The sequence below is a fragment of the Misgurnus anguillicaudatus genome, chromosome 23 (assembly GCF_027580225.2).
Source record: "Misgurnus anguillicaudatus chromosome 23, ASM2758022v2, whole genome shotgun sequence".
NCBI classification, from domain to species: Eukaryota; Metazoa; Chordata; class Actinopteri; order Cypriniformes; family Cobitidae; genus Misgurnus; species Misgurnus anguillicaudatus.
The window spans coordinates 17,851,865-17,864,271 of record NC_073359.2 but is presented as its reverse complement, the minus strand read 5'-3'; the positions used below and the strand labels follow the sequence as shown (position 1 = coordinate 17,864,271).

The 12,407-nt window shown below is 37.2% G+C and overlaps 1 protein-coding gene across 1 annotated transcript in view; it reads right to left on the bottom strand.

The window, feature by feature from the left end:
• Positions 1–12,407, bottom strand: part of LOC129453559 (unconventional myosin-Va) — a 27,434-nt gene extending 15,027 nt beyond the window's left edge. Inside the window, exons 1-20 of the mRNA XM_055217863.2 lie at positions 12,270–12,407; positions 8,949–9,059; positions 8,437–8,605; positions 8,047–8,191; positions 7,408–7,564; positions 7,121–7,264; positions 6,312–6,393; positions 5,723–5,830; positions 5,533–5,645; positions 5,115–5,383; positions 4,530–4,611; positions 4,192–4,332; positions 3,786–3,911; positions 3,545–3,628; positions 3,335–3,466; positions 1,347–1,444; positions 1,178–1,264; positions 772–1,092; positions 389–545; positions 37–276 (exon numbers count right to left, since the gene is read on the bottom strand). Of these exons, the coding sequence (XP_055073838.2) occupies positions 37–276; positions 389–545; positions 772–1,092; positions 1,178–1,264; positions 1,347–1,444; positions 3,335–3,466; positions 3,545–3,628; positions 3,786–3,911; positions 4,192–4,332; positions 4,530–4,611; positions 5,115–5,383; positions 5,533–5,645; positions 5,723–5,830; positions 6,312–6,393; positions 7,121–7,264; positions 7,408–7,564; positions 8,047–8,191; positions 8,437–8,605; positions 8,949–9,059; positions 12,270–12,296 (2,793 nt within the window). The 5' untranslated portion in view covers positions 12,297–12,407. The remainder of the gene's footprint in view (positions 1–36; positions 277–388; positions 546–771; positions 1,093–1,177; positions 1,265–1,346; positions 1,445–3,334; positions 3,467–3,544; positions 3,629–3,785; positions 3,912–4,191; positions 4,333–4,529; positions 4,612–5,114; positions 5,384–5,532; positions 5,646–5,722; positions 5,831–6,311; positions 6,394–7,120; positions 7,265–7,407; positions 7,565–8,046; positions 8,192–8,436; positions 8,606–8,948; positions 9,060–12,269) is intronic.

Here is a 12,407-nt window from a genome sequence, read left to right as displayed (position 1 = left end):
AATCGTTTTGCAGCCCTAATTCTATAATTTTTTCACCTGTTGATCGGCCCTGAGCTGTAGCTGCATGAGTTTGACCTCCATGCCTTTATTCAGTTCTCTGTATTTCTCCACTGATCTCGCCTCAGCTCGCAGTCGCCGCAGCTCTTTACGTGCCGCCTGTCTGCGCACGCAGCACTGCAGGAGCACCACGGCATCTCTGATGCGCTTAAACCTGCACCGGGCCAACCAGCCTCGCACCCGGGCCTGCAAGAAAACCACCGCCCGCTCTACCAGCATCTGTGAATGGAGAGAAAATAATGAATTATAAAATAATAACTTTATTATTAGTTGCATTGTTGCCTTCGTCTTTTAAATTACTACCTATCAAAACCGAACTATATCATTTTACCTGTCTGTAAATGCGTCGAGCTTGGGTGCCCCTGAAAAAGGCCTGGATTTTGATGGTGTTCTCCCTGATGGTCAGATAAAGCTGTCGAACAGCCAGCATGCGGTATGTCTTCTGGATGATCAAAGCAGCGAGGGTGTAACGGAGACTCCATGCCAACCTAAAGGTCGGGTAAGATTAAAGTACACACAATGGCAATGTCACATAATGTCTGAACATGTAACATGCATGCACATAACGTCACCGTTTTCACAAATTTGTGTTTTTGTCAGTTACACAGTGTCATTTTCATAAACTTAAAAGTGCCAAAAATGCTGTTGTCAAGTAAATAAAAGCCCCAAACGAATAAAACATTTTTGTCGTTAATGCGTAGCTGTCTAACCCACCTGCGGGCCAGGGTTCCTCTGGTATAGCGCTGCAGAATAATGGTGGCCCGCCGGAGCTTCTGATACTGCCGATGCTGCAGCCAACCTCTCACCCAGCTCTGGATCAAAACACCAGCCGCGTGCAACTTGTCCCCTCTCAGCTTTTCCAACACCGCAACCTGCCCGGCCCGAAAGAAGACCTTGGTCTTGCCAAAGCAGTACTGCTCTGGGTCAGGGATGAGGTCGGCAAGAGACCTCTGGCAGGAGCGCCGCACGTCATCCAGGGAAAGCGACCCCCGCAGTAGCACACGGTAACGGTTGAAGAACTCCTCATACGTCCATCTAGAGTAAGTAACGGTGTGAGTTCTTCTAAACAAAATATAAATTTGCTGTGGGATATTATAGATGGATCATACAGTAGACATGCCTGGAGGGGTATCCTGCAGCACTGATGCGGATAGTCTCCAAAACACCACATGCTCGCAATTGCTGCACCGCTCGCTTGGGATCAAATCTGAGATGCAAAAAGGGATGAGTGAGGTTATGCACATTCAGACAGACACAAACACAGTGATTATCTCTGATGGGTCTCTTACAGGAAGGGCTGTTTGAGGTCGTTGGGTTTGATGCAGCGGACGTAATGTGGGGTGGTGCTGTTCAGGGTTTCCATCAAAAGTTGCAGAGATTGACGGAACTGGACACAGAAAAACGAATACATACAAAATGACTGTCAAAAGTCCCTATGAAAGAGTAAAAGTTATTTTACTTTACTTAACTTAAAGGGTAAAGTTATTTCATCTGTTAAACAGGAAGTTAAGACTGAGCATTTGAAATGAAGCTACAAGAAGGTACAAAAGTTGTCACTGGGGCGGTACCTTTCCAAAAAGTACACTTTTGTACCCAAAAGGTGCATACTGGTACCTCAAAGATACCTATCTGTACCAAAATGGTACATATTAGGACCTCTTTTAAAGGTACCATTCCAGTGACAATTTTGGATCAATTTCTTTGGAGTGACCATTTAAATATTTGCTACTTTTTTTCAATGTTTAGGAGTACACTAGAACAGAATGGACTCAAGAGCTAACAGTCATAAAAAAGCCACAAAACTTACATTTTTGTGTCATGGTGTTTAGTGGTTTATACATTTGACTCTTTTCCCGCTAATGACGTGTTCATTAATGGCGGGGTGCGTGATTTTTGAAAACACTTTGGAACACAATTGTAGCCAATCAGCAGTAGGGGCGTACGTGTGGGGTGGGTCTATCAAAAGAAGGTCCAGATTCTATAAAGACAGAGCGCAGCTATGCAAATTTGAAAACCACGCCCACCGGGGGGGAAAACAATCCAACCGTCTCCATTGACTTTGTATAGCGAGAGGCCGCCTCCTTGTCATTTTTGGCTTATAACAAAAAACAGAATAATGCCTAAAAGCTGCTGTGTGACAGGGTGTACAGCTAACAAGCCAAAGAACCCAGAAATACGTTTTTATAAGCTGTCGAGCAGTAAAACCCTGCCTTTAAGGAGAAAAAAGTGGATCGCCAACTACATTTCCCCCTAGTGGACGCAGTTCTACTAATAGGAGTACTATGAAAAGTTGCCTGTTTTCTACTTTTGTGTCTTTAAACGCTTGTTTTTTGAGGTCGACAAAAACTTATTTCTGGGTTTGTTAGCTTGTTAGCTATACATATTGTCACACAGCAGCTTTTAGTTTTTTGTTAGAAGCCAGAAATGACAAGGAGGCGGCCTCTCGCAATACAAAGTCAATGGAGACGGTTGGATTGTTTTCCCCCCGGTGGGCGTGGTTTTCAGGTTATGACGCGCTGCGCTCTGTCTCTATTGGGGTAGGGGCGTGTTTGTGTTTGATTTCAAATGTCAACATTGGCTTTCAGAGATCATACACCCCGCCTTTATGAGAAGACGCTTCCCTGCCAATGACGAGTTTTTGAGGCAAACCGTATTTCCGCTCGTACCCAACTTATAAAACATGGACGCATCCTTTAAGGCCAAAACAGTAAAAACTCATCGCTCTGAATCTGATCTCTAACAAAAGTCCTTTACAAAAATGCAATTATCTCAGCTTTTTGCTCAAAATTTGGTAAACCTATTCATATTTAAGGGGTGATCTGAGAAATGGTCTGTTCTTTCATTTGATATATTGTATGTTTATATATTTAAGGAAGGACATATTCTGGATGGCATTACACTTTTGTGAAAATCATAAAAAATGCTAACGCTGACTGGCAACTTTTTTTTTAAAACACTGGCGAGGAAAGAGTTAAAGGGGCAGTTTCCCAGACAGGGATTAGACTAGTCCTAGACTAAAATAAATGTAAAAGCTGTCCAAACTGAAAACATCTTGCACAGAAGTAATGTTTTAAGTAAGGCATGTTTGTTAAAACTAGTTATATTTCATAATTAAACTAAGGCCTAGTCCTGGTTTAAGCTAATCCCTGTCTGGGAAACCACCCTAAAGAGTTTAAATTTAATTAATTGAAATAATAAGTAGAAATGCATTTTAATGAATCAAAAATATAGATACTGTAGTAAAATATATTGACAGAAACCAAGAAAACTGGTTCACCTGAAAGCCAACAGTGAGTTTGTGTTCACGGTGAGCTCTTTTCCCCGATCGTAGGTTTCCGTTCGGTAGAGAAGAGTTGTGTGGGACATCACCTGCTGACTCTTTCTGAAACAGCTCGGCGACCAGCTCTGACTAAAGATGACATGGTTAAGCAAAACAGTGATTATAAGCAATACAACTCATACAATAATTGGACTATTCAAATAATACCTGACTAGCCCTCAGAATGTTTATGGGCTCCTCAAATACAGTGTCTCGATTCTTATCCAAAAAGCCATCGCACTCATACTGGACCTCTTAAAAAATAGTATCTTTTAAAGAAAAAGTATATTTTTTAACTGCCCAGACAGCAGACGACTCCAGGCAAGATCTGCACCGGAGCTACTGACTTCGGTGCAAATCCGGCCTCGAGTCGTCTACCCGTCCAACATGCTAAGTAGATTTTTCTAACCATATCAGCGAAGTGCAGGATGATGAAGGCGAAGTTAGACATGCGTGGTTTTTGAAAGTGAGCGCTCCGGTTCAGGTGCTGATCATATAGCTTCCGAGCCCAGTTCTCATCTGAGCCTTTAGGCATCTAAAACAGAATAACAATATAATTTACATATAATTTTGTGCAAAGTGACTTACAGTGCATCCAAGGCATACAATCCTTTTATTAGTATGTGTGTTCACAGGGATCAAAGCCAGGGCCTTTGTGTTGTAAATGCAATATTCTACCACGTTTCACAGACATGGCCTGAGGCTAGTCTAACTGAAAATAATTTGCACTGACCTAGTCCTGGCTTATGCTAAGCCTTGTCTGTGAAACCAGGCCTTAATGTTCTTTTTTATGAATGAGCTTAAGGGTTTCTCACTCTGCACTCCTCATCCAGAAGATCAAGCAGACCCAGTTTTCCGTCAATAAGAGCAATACACGGCTGGTTATCACTAAATTCGATCCGATTCCAGGGAAGCTCGTCGCGTAGATATTCCTCTTGCTCCAGCTGAAACACATGCTGAGAGAAAAACAGATTTAAGTTGGTAAGCACATACAACGAGTACAAAATCTAGCACAAGCGAATGATTTGGGTTTGGTTATAGGGGTTGGCACGCCAAGCCTTTATAGACAAATTGTATTAAGGTAAAATATTAGTATCAAATTCATTATCTCATTATCTCAGGTTATTGACTATAAGGAAGTTTGCAAACACACCCTGTTGAACTGCTGTTGTAGCTTCTCGTTGGCATAGTTTATACAGAATTGCTCGAAACTGTTCCTGTCAAAGGTTTCAAACCTACAAACAAAGGAGAAGAGAACATCAATCCTCCATTATTAAACTATTAAAGGGGACACTTTACAAGACTTTTTTTAAGATGTCAAATAAATCTTTGGTGTCCCCAGACTACATATGTGAAGTTCTAGCTCAAAATACCATCTAGATAACTTATTATAGCATGTTAAAATTGCCACTTTGTAGGTGTGAGTAAAAATGTGTCGTTTTTGTGGGTTCTTTTAAATGCAAATGAGCTGATCTCTGCACTAAATGGCAGTGCAGTGGTTGGATAGTGCAGATTAAGGGGTGGTATTATCCACTTCTGACATCACAAGGGGAGCCAAATTTCAATGACCTATTTCTTTCACATGCTTGCAGAGAATGGTTTACCAAAACTAAGTTACTGGGTTGTTGTTTTTCACATTTTCTAGATTCATAGAAGCACTGGGGGACCCAGTTTTAGCACTTAAACATGGAAAAAGTCAGTTTTTTCATTATATGTTCATTGTATGCTATTATCTCACCCATAGATATCAAGAACTCCTATGAAAGACTTTGGCTGACGCCTGTGAGCTCTTAAAGATGAGTTGAGCCTTTGGACGGTCCAGGCAAACAGCTGCTCGTATACATGCTTAGCCAGAGCATCTCGAGCATCGTTGGCTTGCTGTCCTGTCATGGGCTTCACCAACATCTCCCCACCCACCGCCAAACGCCTGTGGCACAGCCATTGGGCCATCTGAGCACCTTCCACTCCCAAAAGCTTGGCAAAGATGGCCAGTGAACGGTCATGGGCCTGTGAGTATGAGTATGATCAATTATTAGGAGGCCCATGATATTGGTTTTTCATTCGTTTGTAAAAATGAAAAATCAGCGAGGAAAAATAGTTATTCAGGAATGTACACATTTCATTAAAATATACAATTTGATGCATAACATTCGTACATCAATATAGCTGCGGTCTCCACCACGACCACTTGCTTGTATGTTGACGTTCCCGAGATGAAGAATAGCTGCCAGTATATGAAATATCTCCATCTGCTGGTCAGTTTGCACGCCTGCAGGGATGACACAGACTTGATATAACATACTGTAAATCTGTATTATACTGTTACATTGGTGTACATTGACATACCAAGTGTAGTAAAGGCATTTCTGGTGCGCACTAGCTCAACAGCATCATCTGTGTCGGGTATATGTGTGTTTTGTCCTTGGTTGGTGTAATGGAAGTTCTCAGGCGAATCTGGAGATGTGCAATAATACACGGTGACTTAATGAAAACGCATTTAAATATTTATTCTTAAAGAGTAACTAAACCCTAAACCAACTTTTTTTAGTTAATGATCTGTAAAAATGATGCTTTATTAGTGCTGTTCATTGATTTTAAGTTTTTTGACACTTGGATATAAAGTGTTTCAATACTGCAATATATGGTGTAAAAACGTCTGAGTGCTGCCCTCTTCAGGTTGAACGGTGGCTACTGCAGTTGAATTTTCCTATTGGATATTGGGTCCAAAAAATGACTCGTGACGTAGGCAGGTTCAAGCTCACCACGCCCTTGTTACGATCTCACCACACACTTGGTACGAGCTTAGTTCGTCCCCTCTATCTCCGTTGGGATCTGCCCACTTTTCTTGCATTTTTCAAATATTGCCAGTGGGTGGAGTCAGGCTCTGACCAGGGGTTTAGTTACGCTTTAAAGACATCAGACTTTAAGACTTTACCAAGTTTTAGTGTCCTGAACTCGGGCAAATCCCTGGAGGCACAGAGCTGGTAGAAGATGTGGTAGTTTCTTTCTTCAGATGTCTGCGTCAAGAAACAGAACATTTAAAATATATATATTTAAAAAAAAACTATGAGATATTTTCTAATGTAAACATTTAAAGTCCGATATAACATGTGTTCTCAGTTTGCCTAAATAATCTTGTACACAAAAATGTGGAAAAACTGTTTAACGGTAACTTACCAAATCACCACACGTCTTTGTAACGTGTTTCAGAAATATGGCAAAAAAATATATATATTCAAATAAATTTATTTCAAAATACACAAAAAATTTAGAAAAATATATTTGCTGAAATATATTTTGAAATATGTTTGAAAAATGTATTTTCCACCAATATATTTTATGGCCATTTTTTGTATATTTTAAAATATATTTGAAAAAGATGTATATTAAAAGCATTTATATTAACATCGGACTTTGTTTTTATTTCAAACCTGTAAACATTACAGGTTTGAAAAGGTTCAAATGAAATATATTTTAACTGCAAAAATATTTTATTTTATTTTATACATAATTTCAGAAAAAAAATATTTTTTGTTGTATGGGTTGTAAAAGTAAAAATGTATTTGTTGCCCCTGAAATACATTTAGAAATATATGTTGATATATGTACAAAATGTATTTAGCATATATTTAAAACATTTTTTTGGCCAAAGAAATGTTTTTTTTTTTTGCCGTAACACATTTATAATATGTTCAGAAACAATTCTCTGAAATGACTTTACACAGACTTTAACTAGGCAGTCACCTGAAAAACAACTCTTGATTTCTCCAGTAGATAAGTTCTCATGTTCGCTCCAATGATATCCCCTTTGGGCCCAAATCCTATTTCGATATACTTTCCAAAACGGCTGCTGTTGTCATTTCGGGTTGTTTTTGCATTGCCAATTGCCTGCAAAGGTTAGAATGATCATATATCCATACTGTGCAAAAGTCTTAGGCCACCACCAACTTTGTTGTTTGGGCATCCATAATTATTTTTTACTCTCTTTATTAAGTTACAAACATAAAATGTCAGAATTTATGGACCAGTACCTCCATGATGGGATTGGATGCCAGAACTTTCTCCTCCACGCTGGTCTGCTGGGCTGCACCACCAACAACGGCAAAGTAACGCATGGTAAACTTTGCAGATACAGTTTTTCCTGAACCCGATTCTCCACTGATTATGATGGACTGATTCTTCTCCTCCCTACACAAATACATATGACCTACTTGATTTGAGTATAAAAATATCATGGTACTTTGGGATGTGGGTCAAGCTGGCCTGTTGGTAACACTGTCAGAAAAATCCTCTAGGGCAGTACCCTTTACAAAAGTCCTAATATGTACCATATAGGTACAGATTTGTATACATTTAGTACCAGTATGTACCTCTGAGGTACAATTTCTGACAGTGGAATATGGACCACGCCTAAATTTTGAGCTTTTGTTGTTCAATTGTGGTGCAATTGTCACTAGAAAGGGATGATATCTGTTTGGTTTCTCCTATAATGTAATAAGGACCCAGATTTTGCATTTACATTTTTATGTTTCAACTAAAAGGCAGACATGTGAATTTGTACCCGTACTGAGTTATACCATGGTTTCCAATGTGCTTCCAAGAATATCATGGTATTACCATGGTACATCCTATGTCCATAAAACCCCCACAGTACTTTGTTATAAATGAACCTGATCATAGTACGATATGACTCCTCAGCCACAGAGAAGATATGAGGCTCCATGTCAGCCATGTCCTGTCCACTGTATGCATCAATAACCTCTTCTCCATAGATAGGCAGCTGTTCGTAAGGATTTAGGGCCACCAATACAATTCCTGTTACATAATGAAAGCACTTCAATGTGATTAGAACACAGGAAGCATCTTTTAAAAATTTTGCTGAGTATGTTCCATGAATAAACTTAGTACTTTGTTCATGTTTTATTTTTATTTTTTACAGTAGCCAATATAACAGTAATGAATGCTCAGTGAATCTCTTTGCTGTGAACTTTATACCCAGTAAAATGAAGGATAGCTGTAAAAAATGAGCTCGCCACTGTTTTTCTTTTAATTGAACTCACCACAGTAGGTGTAAATGCTACTGTAGTCGAGAAAGCGCACTCGCAAATTGTGAAGTACCGCTGGTTCGTGTAGAAAGGTTAGAGCTGTGAGGTCATTCTCCCCCTCCAAAATATCAGGGTTCCCTAGTGGAGGAAGCCCTGCGGGAGGCATCACTGGATACTCCATCTCCTTATGGAGAAGAATACAGATACTGTATGAATTACAACAGAGATACTTAATCTTGTTTTTTAAAGGGACAGTACACCCGCATATAAAAATGATGTCATAATTTATTGGTCATATATAAACATTATTAATTTAATCTAACACAACTGCTTGGTTTGTGCAGTATTGCTTATAGATAGATAGATAGATAGATAGATAGATAGATAGATAGATAGATAGATAGATAGATAGATAGATAGATAGATAGATAGATAGATAGATAGATAGATAGATAGATAGATAGATAGATAGATAGATAGATAGATAGATAGATAGATAGATAGATAGATAGATAGATAGATATTACTCTGCCATCATTGAGTTGAATTAGGATGTGTTGGTCTCCAGATCGATAGTCTCGCAATAGCTGGGCAGAAATCCACACAGCTTCAGGGTCCGGCACCCAGACACATGCCCCCTGAGAAACAACCGAAACGTCTTATACACATTTCACTTCAGTCATATTTTTTGATGCATATTTAAAAGCCTTCACATCACACCAACAATACTCACAGATACACTCACCTAAAGGACTAATAGGAACACCATACTAATACTGTGTTTGACCCCCTTTCGTCTTCAGAACTGCATTAATTCTACGTGGCAAGGTGCTGAAAGCATTCTTTAGAAATGTTGGTCTATATTGATAGGATAGCATCTTGCAGTTGATGGAGATTTGTGGGATGCACATCCAGGGCACGAAGCTCCCGTTCCACCACATCCCAAAGATGCTCTATTGGGTTGAGATCTGGTGAGTGTGGAGGCCATTTTAGTACAGTGAACTCATTGTCATGTTCAAGAAACCAATTTGAAATGATTCGAGCTTTGTGACATGGTGCATTATCCTTGCTGGAAGTAGCTATCAGAGGATGGGTACATGGTGGTCAAAAAGGGATGGACATGGTCAGAAACAATGCTCAGGTAGGCTGTGGCATCTAAACGATGCCCAATTGGCACTAAGGGGCCTAAAAATCGCCAAGAAAACATCCCCCACACCATTACACCATTGCATTAATGAGAAATTGAACAGGTGTTCCTAATAATCCTTTAAGTGAGTGTATATTATAACAACACTGTAAAATGATGTGATCACCAAGTCATATCAGCATATGTTTTTAATGTTACATTAACCTCAAACTTTATACTTATTGCATACACTGTAATAAAAATGCAGCATGAAGTTAAAACAACTTGGTTTTGCAAGTCTACCATTTTAAGTTTTGACCTGTGAATAGTTGACATAACTAAAAAATTACGTTAAAAAATTTCAACTTGTTTTTTTTATAAGTTAAAGTAGCATAAAAAATGTTGATTTGACAAAATGCTCATCATTAGCCAGAATGTAAAAATAGCAAATGACCCGCAAAGCCAGTTTGAATAAACGTAACAATTTAAGACACAATAACAATTATTACATCCAAGTTATCTAGATCAATATTTTGCTCAATACCATTACCCAAACTTTATTACAAACAGACAATTTTTTGATAAAACTTTTTTTCTCTCTTTGGTTTTGCCACACATACCACAAAGGAGATTCATTCAATGTTTTAAATGTTACACAACCAGCTCATGTGCCTGTGTGACACTTTATGTTCTTTATCAGCATAAATACACGCGACAGCATTAAACATTAACACAGACTGCACACATTCTCATGCTTTCCTTATTAGAACTAAGCACATCTCTCTATACAATCTATTTATCTATACAAACTAACTATCTATACAAACTATTTATCTATCTGTCTGTCTATATCTATCCAATCTACCCATCTAAACAATCTATCTATTTATCTATAAAAACAATCTATCTATCTATCTGTCTGTCTATATCTAAACAATCTTTCTATCTATATATACAAACTATCTATCTGTCTGTCTGTCTGTCTATCAATATCTATCCAATCTATCTATATCTAAACAATCTTTATATCTATATATACAATCTATCTGTCTGTCTGTCTGTCTGTTTGTGTGTCTGTCTGTCTGTCTTTCTATCAATATCTAGCCAATCTATATATATCTAAACAATCTTTATATATATACAATCTATCTATCTATCCGTCTGTCTGTCTATATCCAATCTATCTATATCTAAACAATCTTTATATCTATATATACAACATATCTGTCAGTCTGTCTGTTTGTGTGTCTGTCTGTCTGTCTTTCTATCAATATCTATCCAATCTCTCTCTCTCTCTCTCTCTCTCTCTCTCTCTCTCTCTCTCTCTCTCTCTCTCTCTCTCTCTCTCTCTCTCTCTCTCTCTCTCTCTCTCTCTCTCTCTCTCTCTCTCTCTCTCTCTCTCTCTCTCTCTCTCTCTCTATATATATATATATATATATATATATATATATATATATATATATATATATATAAACAATCTTTATATCTATATATACAATCTATCCGTCTGTCTGTCTATCAATATCTATCCAATTTATCTATATCTAAACAATCTTTATATCTATATATACAATCTATCTATCTATCTGTCTGTCTATCAATATCTATCCAATCTATATATATCTAAACAATCTTTATATCTATATAATCTATCTATCTATCTATCTATCTATCTATCTATCTATCTATCTATCTATCTATCTATCTATCTATCTATCTATCTATCTATCTATCTATCTATCTGTCTGTCTGTCTGTCTGTCAATATCTATCCAATCTATCTATCTAAACAATCTTTCTATCTATATCTATATCTATATATCTATATATCTGTCTGTCTGTCTATCAATATCTATCCAATCTATCTATATCTAAACAATCTTTCTATCTAAATATACAAACTATCTATCTATCTATCTATATCTAAACAATCTGTCTATCTATATCTAAACAATCTTTCTATCTATATATACAAACTATCTATATATACTATCTATCTATCTGTCTGTCTATCAATATCTATCTATCAATATCTATCCAATCTATATATATCTAAACAATCTTTATATCTATATAATCTATCTATCTATCTATCTATCTATCTATCTATCTATCTATCTATCTATCTATCTATCTATCTATCTATCTATCTATCTATCTATCTATCTATCTATCTATCTATCTATCTATCTATCTATCTATCTGTCTGTCTGTCTGTCTGTCTATCAATATCTATCCAATCTATCTATATCTAAACAATCTTTCTATCGAAATATACAATCTATCTATCTATCTATCTATCTATCTATCTATCTATCTATCTATCTATCTATCTATCTATCTATCTATCTATCTATCTATCTATCTATATCTAAACAATCTGTCTATCTATATCTAAACAATCTTTCTATCTATATATACAAACTATCCATCTATCTGTCTGTCTGTCTATCTATCTATCTATATCTAAACAATCTTTCTTTCTAAATATACAAACTATCTATTTCTAAACAATCTTTCTATCTATATCTACAAACTATCAATCTGTTCATCTATCTATATCTATCCAATCTATCTATATCTATCCAATCTATCTATCCAATCTATCTATCCAATCTATCTAAACAATATTTCTATCTATATCTAAACAATTATATCTATCTATGCTGTGGCATACAATGAAGCTGTAAAAATACATTGTAAAAATCACGTAATGCACCTACCTTTGTGTAGAGCTCTGTGGTTGCCATCAGGCCAAGTATATTTGTGTATATCCTCAGACCACAAACTTTAATATAACCACAGCTCTCTTCTCTTACTTTTTCTGTGTGTGACAGAGTGTGACTGTCCCTCTGCCCTTT